We start from the raw sequence: 13871 nt of genomic DNA, 5'->3' as shown, positions 1-13871 counted from the left end.
AATCAACGTTATTGGTGGCTTTTTGTTGGAGCCTATTTCTTCCTATTTAAGAAATAAGAGGTAGCTCTACCTGTTTGACAGACGAAATTAGACTGTAGGCTGCTATATCCATAGATTTGTCGGTCAATTCCTCTACCCACCATGCCCTCGTTAAACAGCCTACCTCCATGTCAATGAAGGGCTGTTAAGTTAAAACCAATACCTGAGTTGAGGGGGTATGAGATGGTATGCCATAGGCCTACCATTTAGTAAAGAAAATGACAAAAAGCACATGCCTACCCATTGTTAGCTTAAGATTCTGAAGAAAATAAAACAGATCCGATAGTATAAAGTGATCTATAACAGCGCTTTGGTCCACGCTGCTTTATGCTAGAAACAAGCTGTAAAATACCAGGAAAAGACTCTGATGCATATGGGAATATCATTTCATTTCTTTGACATTCAGAGGCTGACTTTGCTTGGGAAGTAATCTAATTATGTTACTATCAATTGATTAAGATATTCACTTTCTGTACAATACAAACAACGCAGACAGCTTTTAGGGAAACACGTGTGACCTCTCGCTGGGTTAAACCACGGAAGAAGAGTAGGCAGCAGTTGAAGCTTAAATTGTTATGTGTCGGTAGGCGTACTCTGTCTGGGATGGAAAGGTAGTCCTAACTTTTCAAAAACCATGCTCAGATCCCTAATGATGTCTCAGATTGAATTATTTGCAAACATGGACAGTTTCGTTTGCAAACAAGACACACGGATTTGGAATTGGAGAAATAGGATGAGACGAACACATAGCGCTCTCTCTCGAGCCATTCTTAGCCTGTCATTTTGGTAATTTGTCTGGAATTAAAAAAATATTCCGCTAATATGTAAAATTACGTAGAATTGCATGACATTTTTATGAAATGCTATTTTTGTCTTGGACCTGCAAATACGATTGTAGAGTCATGTAATGCTTTTACTATAAAAATATATTTCCACCCTTACTCTTGTCCACAGTGGTCTGCGAACCCACAACCTTCTGGCCCGCAGCCCTGTGCGATATCAAGATTCCTGCTTTGCTATCTAGTGCTTACTGGACGAAGAACAGTTTCTAAAACTGCATATCTACGGCTCTGGTCCGTCCAAGCAGTGAGGTTAAATGGTAGACATGTTCTCTGATATCCACTTAGTTTTAATTATAATTTTGGGTATAGGGGGGTCACTTGTTATTTTTTTCTTCAGGCATTCAGGGAGGGTTTAGGTCACATGTATTTTACTGAAGGGAGGGCCATCTATTTTCACTTCATAGACGTCCGAATTTCTCCATATAACCTTTATTATAAATAACGTTGGAAGAGAAAGAGGCGAAGCGAGAAGCCCAACTCAACCAACAATATGTATTCTCCAGCAGGTGGGGTTGTTTCGTTTCTTTCGCTCACCAAACAAGGAGTTTTTGTATGGAGGTCAATAAGAGAGTGTCGAAATGTGGTCCCAAAAAAATATGTAATGGCTTATTTACTATTTGTTTATTTCGAGTAGAAGTGGTGTAATGCTTAGGTTACTACGAGTTTACTGATATAAGTAGGACACGTGACATACCGGCAATTTTGTGAAAATACATTTTATATCGGAGTTGTCTCGAGATGGCTATGCATATTTCATGACATGAAGCTAGTAACAACATCTATCTATTGAATTCAGGCGGTTGATGTCAACAACTATCATCGAATATTCCAAAATGTATTAAAATAATGAGATGTAACTTATCCACCAATCCAAATAAATGATTTTTTTATAAATAGGATTTAGAAAAAAGAAAGGCTAGACCTAAACCTATGAATGCAGTCTTTAGAATGAACGTTAGCTAGCTCTCTAGCCAATTCAGCAAAGCCAGCACCACAATCACAGACCTTCAAAGTCAAATCTCTGTACAGAAGTTGACCTAGCTATTGTGGGTACTTTAAACTCCAGGATGTGACCCTAGACTCCTACAATATTAAAGCTAAAACCTAGACAGATATATAGCTGTGAAGTATGTTGTCTCCAGATGGGCAGACATCAAGCAGACCAGGGCAAATTTTCACTGATGGCCTGCTACATCTGAGCAAAAGATACAATACCACCCAGCACCATCTTCAAACATTCGGCCCAAAGTTATTAGACACAGCTTACCCTGATGAATTTTTCCACTACGTATCAGAAAGTGGGAATATGGACAAAAAGATTTCAAAGGGTGGTATAAGATTATTTTTTTGCTTTGCTGTGAAGGACCTTCCGCCTGTGCTGATTTTCAAAGGAAAGACAGATCTGCTTGATTCTGATATTATCATTGAAGCTTACAGAGACAGTCATATTGTTCTGTATCTACCTGCCACCTGACTTTCCCCCTTTCCAGCAGCCACTAACCATGGAGTCCTTTAGGCCCTTCAAGGAAGTTTTCCAGTAATGCATTTGACATCCTCTCTCCTTATATGGTTTTTGTCCATAGGCACATGGTTGTCACAGTGTTGAAGCAGACGTATGACGCTTTTGAGACTGAGAGGACTGTAAAGGATGGGTTCAGGAGGACAGGTATCTTTCAATTTGACCCACATGTCATGCGTGGGTCAATGTGGTGTGGGAGGGAAGAGATGAGGCCTGAAGTCAGTGCTGCTGGACCCTGTGATGATGGGCCAACGGAAGAACAACCCGAACGAGTGTGTCCGAGACCATGACAAGAAGGCAGTAAAGCAAGTTCTCTATCTTAAGTTCTCTAAAAACTGATGATTAATTTACGCCAAAACATAAATAATAAATTTAACGTCATGGCTGTATCAGTACATGTTTTTGATCTATTGATTTACAGGAGGAATCTGATGTTAAACTGGTGCTGCCTGGGTCATCCTTGCCAGTTTCTATGCCATCGGAGTCTGTTGTGAAGCGAGAGAAGATATTTTAAGTAGTGCTTAAAAAACAAGAGGAAATTAAGGAGGAGGAGTTGAATGTTGTGTCAAACATATCCTCAGTAGACCTTCATGTCACGGACTCCAGTGAGTTGAGGAGACAGAACTGCACAACATTTTTTAAATAATGCCAATAATCAATATTGGATGATCATTATCAAGTAAAGCCTATCTAGTGGGGAGGGCAAAGAGGCAGGTGCTCGAGCACAAGTAGATCCCTATCTTTGCACGTGCCTGGTTTACCGTGTGGTCTAAATAAAGTCATGTTGGATCATTGATTGATGTAGACCTTTTCAAAAAATGACATTTCCTAAATCTCAATTCACTGGAAAATCTACATGATGTGTGATGAGGTATCCTCTTTAGTGCCCTATAAATTCAACATAATAGTTTGGATGGGCCATCAATCTCATTGCAGAAAAAAATATAAAGTGTAACATTGATGGATGGGTGTAGACTCGCCTGTTCAAAGCCAGTTCCAACTGTCACTAATGATGTCAGGCCAAACATGAAGGATTGTCCTTGAGGCTGAACATGGAGGACTGTCTTCTCAAAAAAGGTGAACGATTTATTGATAGGCCTTCACTTCACACCAGGACATAAAACGGCAACATAGCCTATGACTCGTTTTGAGATCAGACCATTTGTCGCAAGTCGGGTCTAGATAGTGACATCAATTATTTAGAGGGATAAAACAATAGCCTTTTCAGGCCACAGAAAAAGAAGGCAAGGCAAGAAGACGACATAACCTCACAGTTTCGTTCACTTGACGTAGACAGTCTAAGCTATTTTCCTTGGACATTTGCCCCTATGTTGCAGAGACCGCATGTAAGCTATAATAGGGTAATTTTCAGGGGGACCGTTCTTAATAATAGGAGCTGTATCAGGACTACGTCATCTTTTAACCTCAAAGGAACTCGAAACGAAAAACACTGAGGTCCCCCCAAGCACCTACTCCACGATGTCTCCCTCCCTATCCCTCAAAATGTCGCTGTTAGTCTGGATCAATATCAGCTCTTACGACCCTAGGGCAGCAGCGGTGGCAGTGTCATAGTGTCTAGTCTCCATAAAAGTTTTTTTGTGTTGTGGAGCGCAGGGCGGACCTGACTCATAACTCAAACATATCAAGCTCAGAGAAGCCCCGGGATACGGGTGACCGGGTCGCATCTGTCTGGGGTCTGCGTGGGATGCTCCCGTGGGTTGTAGACTCACTCAGTCGGCATCTTCATTGGCGACCGAGAACCACATTTTTTCACTGTAGGCTAAAAGTTAAAGTAGCCTATTAAAAGTTAGCCTAGTTCGTAAACTTGGTTGAGGCAAAACATAGACCCAGAGTACTTTTTCATAATGAATAGCTGAAGCTATCTGACTGTAGCCTATTTGATGATTAGGCATTTTTCTTTATCAGTAAAAATGTGTACATTTTCATGACATTTATTATTTAGGCTAAACACCTGTCAAATTGTGAGACCTATGATGACTTTGTATCAGTGTCTGTGTGTGTAGGCCAAACGCCTGGTTGAAGCTATTTTGATTTGATTAGGATCCCCATTAGTCAACGCCAATTGCGACAGCTAGTTTTACTGGGGTCGGACACAACGAAAAAGACATTACAGATGAAATACTTTACAATTTATATCCATTTAAAAACATTAACATGTAGTGTGTGTGTGTGTCCATCTATCAGTTGCACATAGTGTAGGTATGTCTACATACTTTACACACATCAAGTAGGTCACATGCGATGGGGTGAGGCGTTTTGCCATAAGGTGTTGCTTTATTTGTTTTTTGATACCAGGTTTGCTGTTCACTTGCACAATATGAGATGGAAGGGAGTTCCATGCAATCATAACTGTGTAATACTGTTTCCTTGAATTTGTTCTGGACCTGGGGACTGTGAAAAGACCCCTGGTGGCATGTCTGGTGTGGTAAGGGTGTGTGTCAGTGCTGTGTAATGAGTTATCTATGCAAAGAATTTGGTATGTCCAACACATTCATGTTTCTTATAAAAACCAAAAGTGGGCAGTTAGTCTCAGCCAAGAGAGTGGCATGCATAGTATTGATATAACCACAAGAGGGCGAAATTGTGTCATAAGCAAGTCTGCTCTCAGACGTTTAGAGCGTTATTTGTCGAACACTAGAGGGCAGTATGTTGCTTTCAAAAATAAGTATATTGAAGTAGCTGCTGTTGGCGCTGAAATTGTCCATTTCACATGAGGTCATGGATAAAAGGGATCCCGCTTTTGCCAAATTAACATCAAACCTTAACCTAATTCTCCTAACCTGCTATGTAAATTCTTCTAACTTTCTGCATAAATTCTCCTAACCTGCTACTAAGAGTCAAATCTGGCCATGACCAATTTATGATGCCTGAAACTAATTTGAATCTGTGGATAAGAGTAGGGTTTTTTGTGCCTTGACTTTTTCCACATTTTGTTGTGTTACAGCCTGAATTTAAAATGGATGAAATTGAGATTTGTTTGTCACTGGCCTACACACAATAGCCCATAATGTCAAAGTGGAATTAGGTTTTTAGATTTTTTTTTACAAATTCATTTAAAATAAGAAGTGGAAATGTCTTGAGTCAATAAGTATTCAACCCCTTTGTTATGGCAGGCCTATATCAGTTCAGGAGTAAAAATGTGCTTAACGAGTCACATAATAAGTTGCATAGACTTACTCTATGTGCAATAATAGTGTTTAACATGATTTTTGAATGAATACCTCATCTCTGTACCCTACACATACAATTATATGTAAGGTCCCTCTGTTGAGCAGTGAATTTCAAACACAGATTCAACGAGAAAGACCAGGGAGCTTTTCCAATGCATTGCAAAAAAGGGCACTTATTGGTAGATGGGTAAAAAATGGTAGACATTGAATATTCTTTTTGAGAATGATGAAGTTATTAATTACACTTTGGATGGTGTTTCAATAAACCCAGTCACTACAAAGATACAGGCGTCCTTCCTAACTTTGTTGTCAGAGAGGAAGGAAACCGCTTAGGGATTTCAGTTGAATGGCTGTGATAGGAAAAACTGAGGCTGGATCAGCAACATTGTAGTTAATCCACAATACTAACCTAATTGACAGAGTGAAAGGAAGGTACATAATACAAATATTCCAAAACATGCATCCTGTTTGCAACAAGGCACTAAAGTATAACAAAAAAAAATGTAGCAAAGCAATTAACTTTTTGTCCTGTTTGGAGCAAATTCAATGCAACACATTACTGAGTACCACTCTCCATATTTTCAAGCATAGTGGTGGCTGTATCATGTTATGGGTATGCTTGTAATCGGGGAGTTTTTCAGGATAAAAAAATAAACAGAATGGAGCTGAGCAGAGGCAAACTCCTAGAGGAAAATCTGGTTCAGTCTTCTTTCCACCAGACACTGGGAGATGAATTCACCTTTCAGCAGGACAATAACCTTAAACACAAGGCCACATCTACACTGGAATTGCTTACCAAGAAGACAATTAATGTTCCAGAGTGGCCGAGTTACAGTTTTGATTTAAATCTGCTTGAAAATCTATTGCAAGACCTGAAAATGGTTGTCTAGCAATGATCAACAACAAACGTGACAGAGCTTGAATCATTATTTTAAAGAATAATGGGAAAATATTGTACAATCCAGGTGTGCAAATCTCTTAGAGATTTACCAAGAAAGACTCACAGCTGTAATCGCTGCCAAGGAAATTCTAACATGTATTGACCAAGAGGTGTGAATACTTATGTAAATGAGATACACTACAGGACCTAAAGTATGTGGACACCTGCTCGTCGAGCATCTCATTCCAAAGTCATGGGCATTAAAAAGGAGTTGGTCCCCCCTTTGCTGCTATAACAGCCCCGACTCTTCTGGGAAGTCTTTCCACTAGATGTTGAAACATTGCTGCGGAACTTGCTTCCATTCAGCCACAAGAGCATTAGTGATGTCAGGCACTGATGTTGGGTAATTAGGCCTGGCTTGCGGTCAGCGTTCCAATTAATCCCAAAGGTGTTTGATGGGATTGAGGTCAGGGCTCTGTGCAGGCCAGTCAAGTTCTTCCACACCAATCTCGTCAAACCATTTCTGTATGACTGGGTATCAAGGATTTGTTTTAGTAGTGTCTAATAAAAGGAATATACATTGCCATGTTGAAAGTCACTGAGCTCTTCAGTAAGGCCATTCTACTGCCAATGTTTGTTTATGCAGATTGCATGGCTGTGTGCGCGATTTTATACACCTGTCAGCAACGGGTGTGGCTGAAATAGACGAATCCACGAATTTGAAGGGGTGTCCACATACTTTTGTATGTATTTCTATATTTCATTTTCAAGAAATTTTCAAAAATGTCTAAAAACATGTTTTCACTTTGTTATTGTGCGGTAGTGTGTGCAGATTTGTGAGAGAAAAAATATATTTAATCCATTTTGAATTCAGGCTGTAACACAAAAAATGAATTCAAGACAATGTCAATTGATTTCTGATTGAGGGGTGTTGTGCTAGGTCCACATTGCTCTGTGGTTCATCTAAAGTGACTCATGCTGTCTTGACTGTTAGGCTAACGGGATATGGTTGAGGGGGACAGTCACTGTGTGCAGTGGTGTAAAGTACTTACGAAAAATACTTTAAAGTACTACTTAAGTCGTTTTTGGGGGTATCTGTACTTTACTTTACTATTTATATTTTTGACTACTTTAACTTCACTACATTCCTTAAAAGAATTATGTACTTTTTACTCCATACATTTTCCCTGACACCCAAAAGTACTCGTTACATTATGAATGCTTAGCAGGACAGAAAATGGTTCAATTCGCACAGTTATCAAGAGAACATCCCTCGTCATCCCTAATGCCTCTCATCTGGTGGACTGACTAAACACAAATGCTTTGTTTTTAAATTATGTCTGTGTTGGAGCGTTACCCTGGCTATCCGTAAATTTTAAAAAAATAAATTAAAAAAATTGTGCCGTCTGGTTTGCTTAATATAATGAATTTTAAATTATAATTTACTTTTACTTTTAATACTGAAGTATATTTTAGCAACTACATTTACTTTTGATACTTAAGTATATTTAAAATCAAATACTTTTAGACATTTACTCAAGTAGTATTTTACTGGGTGACCCACTTTTACTTGAGTCATTTTCTATTAAGGTATCTTTACTTTTACTCAAGTATGAGAATGTAGTACTTTTTCCACCACTGACTGCGTGATAGTGACTAATAACGTTATTTTTGTGCGTTTTCTGATGGTTCTGTCTGGTCTATGGTCACGCTTCTCATGGCGTTCGGGTACCATTTTCTATAGCCTCCAATCTCTTAAATCCCGTTGACTCTTCTCAGCAGGCTATCAAAGAGGTAAGCTACATATAGGATAACACCAAATGACATCCGTTTCTAATAAGTGACTGTGTGTGTGTGTAATGGTGTATGTGTGAGTGTGAGAGAGATTTTTTCATCTCGATTCTATCTATCACTCTCTCAGACACACACACACACATAATTACGCTTGCTCTCCATGTTCACACTCCACAGGGCGCGTGTCAGGAAGATATGTCCTAGTGCGCTCGCCGGTTGTTTACTTATTAAACGCCTGCTGCTGCTGGCTCCCGGCGTGCCCAAGCAACGCAGCCCTCTCTAGCCTTGTGGACTCCTTCTTCGTTTTTCTTGTTTTTCCTAACGCTGTTTGATATATGTCGCCCAAACCCATTTCTTGGTGAAGAGAATATGGCACAGAGAATATAGCACAGAAATGACCCAATTCTAAACAAAGCACCTCTCCACGATTTGGAAGACTAAGACTGTTGACCTTCGGCAATTAACTCAATTTACATCTTTTACGTTAGGCTTACAAGTAAGGTCTTCAACTTCAACTATAGGTTTTTCTACCATTGAGGTGCTTCGTTAAACGATCACTATTTGTATTTAAGTCAGACAGGCCAGTCGGTATATCTGGCATCCATCCGAATTTAGAGGTCAGATATTGGATCAGAAGACATATAGCATATAGACAGATTAGCTAGGGTAGACCAGGACTAGTACAATGTTGGACTCTCATTCCTTAATAAGAAAAGTAACATTTGATTGATGATTCCTCCATTATCTGGTCAACCATTGACAAAAGAAATCAATGTATTCTCACACTGAGTGTTGTTGCTGTGAGACGGTCCAGTTGAGGCATGGGGTAATGGACCGGGTCACAATTCTGTAGACAAACACCATCTATATCAGCTGTCTAAGCGGCTTGCGCACTGCTTAACTCTCCAATGCTGCACCACTCAGGTTCAGGCTGATTAACCCTCGCATGAAGAATGACAAGACTAATAATAAGTTACCTGTAGTGGGGTTTTAAACGCCTACAATTTTGCGCTATTAAGACTGCAGCTTTTATGACCCGGATTTTGAAATGTGGTAACAAACTGGCAGAGAGAGAAATGAGAAGAAGACAAGGAGGGGTGGGGGTTCTCGTGATCTCGCTGGAGGAGATTTAAAAAAAAAAACGTCCGCTCGAGCGATACAAACTCAACTATCACAGCCAAGGACCACGCGGCACAGGAGACGGAGCATGGCACGCGATATGTCTCGCAGATTCAGGTACGTCAGAAGTTCTTCCCCGAATTCATTTGAGAGAAGAGATGTGAACGCTAGAGCATGTGTCGGTTTTGATATGCTCGTGACACGGATTACCTTGTAATCATCCTTTTTCGATAATGGCATTTTATTGAATGTTTTGATTCAGGCCACTGAGGGGTGTGAGCGATGAATTCGAATAGTTGAGGGTGGAAAATATTGCATGCTGCGCATTGGATCTTACAGAGCATGACAAGATACAATGTTTTGGAAATTCGATTTATGCTCAAATATGTTCAAAGCTCCATGTCATCAGACTGGGTATCACGGATTTGTTCAGTCGTGTTTAATGGAATTAATATACTTTGCCATTGATTGGTTTAGGAACTCAATGAGATCCTTTCACGACCGTGGAAATATCAGCACATAGCTCCAGTACCCTACATAGTTTATCAGTAGCACCTACCTGTACGAAGGCGTTTCCTCAGTAATCGGCTGAGTTAGTGAGCTCTCCAGGGTGCTGAAATGGGCTTCTCGGCAGCTCGGGTTTCTCAATGGACGGTGGGAGCGATGCCATTATCTCTGGAGGGGGGGATAACATCATTTAAAATAACATAATTGACCCTTGTGGGATTAATGATAGTGTGTATAGTTTGCAAAGGGGTAAGGTATTAATTAGCCTTATTTCTAGAAGGAATGGTGTGTTGGCTAATAGGCTATGAACCTCATCAATCCAAGAATATCCTCCTGTTCATTGTGAGGGCCACCATTATTTTCAAACCAATGTAATGTAGATAACTGATATGATAACTGAAACGTTGCATATCTGTTGCTGCCTTCACACTCTTGTTTAATATTTTATGACAGTGTGTTTTGATCTCTCTCCAGGTGTGTTTGGATATGCTCAGGGCGCTGTGTTCGCAAATCATGGTCACTGGGTTAAACGTGGATATACTGAGAGACAGCAAACCTTCCTGCTCAACTGCCAGGAGTAGATAGTATGCCCGCGTAGCTGGCACCGCTCACGTGATGCGGGACATGGCAAGCGTAAAGATGGCTTTCCTCATGCTCCTGTGTCTCCCGACACTATTCTTTGATGTACTCGTGCTGTCCTACAAAAGCAGCATCTTTGAGCGATCGGCGGTCCCGCGGGCCACTCCCCGCTCCGTGGCCCGGATGGATGGAGACGTAATAATCGGGGCCCTCTTCTCCGTCCACCACCAGCCGTCCGCCGAAAAAGTGGCGGACCGAAAGTGCGGGGATGTCCGTGAGCAGTATGGCATCCAGCGGGTGGAGGCCATGTTCCACACCCTGGACCGGATCAACGCCGACCCTTTCCTGCTCCCCAACATCAGCCTGGGCTGTGAGATCCGGGACTCCTGCTGGCACTCCTCTGTGGCCCTGGAGCAGAGCATCGAGTTCATCCGGGATTCCCTCATCTCCATCCGGGACGACAAGGACGGCTCCAAGTGGTGCATCGACGGGACGCCATCTAACCAGCCCCCGCCCTCCAAGAAGCCCATTGCTGGGGTGATTGGGCCGGGCTCAAGCTCCGTGGCTATCCAGGTGCAGAACCTGCTGCAGCTCTTCAACATCCCCCAGATTGCTTATTCCGCGACCAGTATCGACCTGAGTGACAAGACGCTCTTTAAGTACTTCCTGCGGGTAGTACCCTCTGACACGCTCCAGGCCCGGGCCATGCTGGACATAGTCAAGCGCTACAACTGGACCTATGTGTCTGCGGTGCACACAGAGGGTGAGTCACTCAACTCACTCAAAACAGGGGTTCAACTTCTAGGATAGGATTAGACCAAGTAGGCATAGTTGGACTAGCACGGATTTGGAGAGGTTTTGCACATGCTGTCAAATTGATTTTGTCCTGTCTCTGTTCGGGTTTGAGGTTGAGAAAACTGGGATTATGATAAATAGGCCTAGCTATGGAATATGGTGGTGGATTGTGAGCGTGGTTTGTAAACAGTTAAGCACTTGCTCCTAACTTTGTGTCCTCCCTGTGTGTACTTCTGTGTGCATTGCGTTGAAGGGAAACTGTAATATTGGAATTCCCTCTCTCCAAACAAACCTATACATCCTGTGCAATATAACTATCCATACACACACCCCAGGTAAAGTATGGGGTTGTGACCTATATTGGATGTATGTCACAACAATCTGTTCTTCTGCCTTTTATCACATCCACACTCCAGCAACGCATCCAATCTCTCAAGCCACAATTCAATCTTATTGTTGTCAATGTTCTCTGACTGAAAATGCATTTTGGTGTTTATTTGGATCTATTTATATTAGAGACAATTAGATTGGACGCTAGATAGATTAGATCAGTCAGCACTGCTCTCTCTCTCTCTCTCCTTCTCTCTCCCTCTCTCTCCTTCTCTCTCCATCTCCCAGGATGTTTAATTTGATGCTAATTCTATTCCATTAGAAAATAACAGGCGGGCTCCATCATCTTCATTATTTGCATTTCTAAGCATGTCTTAATTAATCAACCAGCCTATCCATATTTAACAGGGGCACTAATGGACTGTTTCCCCCCTGCATTTGCTGTTCTTGTGCTGTGTGGCGTACTATCAGGCTGGGGTTACAGGTAATGTATCTCTATGAGAGGAATCATATAAATAGAATCCGTCTGGTACACCCATTTACATAACACTTGAAAGAAATGTCTGCTCTAGTAATTCTAATTCTATGGGTGTAATCAATACCTCCAAACGTCTCCCCCTGTTATGGATATCGATAGAAATAAACTCCCAAGTGTGTTATTTCTATTCAGATGTAGAGGAATTACTGTGTTGAGTGCATTTCCATCATATTTAACTCATGGTTGTGAGGGATTTCTAAGCACTTCTGGCAATGCCACTCAATGTTGGAAATATCAGCACATCGCAATAGCTTCTCAGCAGCACCGGTCTGAATGCGTTATCGGTGGAGTTTATCAGTGCGCTGTCCATGGTGCTGAAATGGTTCATATACCAGTAGTCCTCCACAATGCAGACACACACCGCTTAAGCTTGAATCACATAAAACTCTTTCACCAGTTTTACCACAACTGTAATTGGGAGAGGACAAAATTAAATGTGAAGATGGATAAATTCTAGTTACATGTAAATCTCTGCCATTAGCCGAGACTCCTCAGCCTAAACCTCAGTGAAATGTAACCAATGGAGTGATCAGGTAATGATTGAAAGGCAGAGTGCATCTCTGCTCTGTAGTGGCCACTGATGAATTCTGGGAGTTGTTAGAGGGATATGTGATAGACAAGGGAGGGTTGAACTCTGGATCACCTTGTAAAGGCAGAGCCTAGAAACCAGTAGGGGAATCACAAAAGTTCAGGGGTCACGGTCAGGTTGAAGGGCATGCAGGCAGAGCCAGGAGAGAGTGGAGGTGAAGTGCCATGAAGCACAGCTAGGGGGTGCTAGGGATCTGACCTTCACCATGCCTGCTAGGTATAATATTGAGTGTATGGTAAGATAAATCGTATTTTCTGCACTTTTAGGAATGGTTGTTGTGAAAATTGTGGGGGCTGTGAGTTAAAAAATGTAGTGAATGTGTTAATTGATATGAAAAATGTGATTAAAATGTCTCTTGCTAGACTGAAATCTTTAAATTGAAATCCTTTGAATTGAAGGGGTTTAGAATTGATCAACCATAAAATGAATTTACCTGTTCAGATAGCCTTAAACAGCAGTCACAACGACAGATAGCACCTCCCCATGCAGCCATCTCTCTCCACCACCTAAGACAAGTAAAAATGCAGCATGTTGCCCATAGCAACAGCTAAGGATCTGCGATTGCATAAATTACCTGGCTAGATTAACATAAATCGTTTCAGTGAACGGGTGTCAATATACCTCCGCCTGCTTTCATCCATCCATCCCTCCCTCCAACCTCAATCGAAAGAGAAAAATAATTGTATATCATGATTCCCATTTGCCATCAGGAAAATAAAACGAGGCAATTCAAAATATCATCAAAGGCTATGTTGGAAAACAACAATTGTGGCCCAGTCTAATAGCATCCCTAGGGTAATGCATTAGTGTGCTGCCAATTCAGACCTATTTTCCCTTGTCAAGCACAATCATACTGTCAAAAGAGCACAATGTGCTCAGGAAGATGCCTCAATTTTTCAGAATGAGACAGGTGTGTGTAAGGGCCATGAAAGCACTGCATTAACATTGCAGACAACATCTTTGATTGAAGCCAGCACTTTGAATATACACAATAAAATAGCGTCCTCTGTGCACAACTAGGGCTGTGTCCAAAATGGCACCATATCCTCTATAGTGCACTACATAGGGAATATGATGCAATTTCAGACGCAGCCTATGTATGTACGTTGGTGTAGGCAGTCATTGTAAATAAGAATTTGTTCTTAACTG

At 41.4% G+C, this 13871-nt stretch overlaps 1 protein-coding gene across 5 annotated transcripts in view; it reads left to right on the top strand.

Moving 5' to 3' along the window:
- The first annotated feature begins 9304 nt into the window (after positions 1-9304).
- grm1a (glutamate receptor, metabotropic 1a) overlaps positions 9305-13871 on the top strand; it is a 59082-nt gene continuing 54515 nt past the window's right edge. Inside the window, exons 1-2 of one of the 5 annotated variants that reach the window (XM_029732977.1) lie at positions 9305-9501; positions 10366-11233. In XM_029732977.1, the coding sequence (XP_029588837.1) occupies positions 10507-11233 (727 nt within the window). In that variant the 5' untranslated portion in view covers positions 9305-9501; positions 10366-10506. Of the gene's footprint in view, positions 9502-9534; positions 10039-10344; positions 11234-13871 lie in introns of those variants that run through there. The other 4 variants (XM_029732976.1, XM_029732973.1, XM_029732975.1 and 1 more) reach the window with 4 other exon arrangements.

The sequence above is a fragment of the Salmo trutta genome, chromosome 35, assembly GCF_901001165.1.
Source record: "Salmo trutta chromosome 35, fSalTru1.1, whole genome shotgun sequence".
In the NCBI taxonomy this organism is placed as follows: Eukaryota; Metazoa; Chordata; class Actinopteri; order Salmoniformes; family Salmonidae; genus Salmo; species Salmo trutta.
Note: the sequence above shows the minus strand (reverse complement) of the source record. Positions and strands in the feature narration are given on the sequence as shown.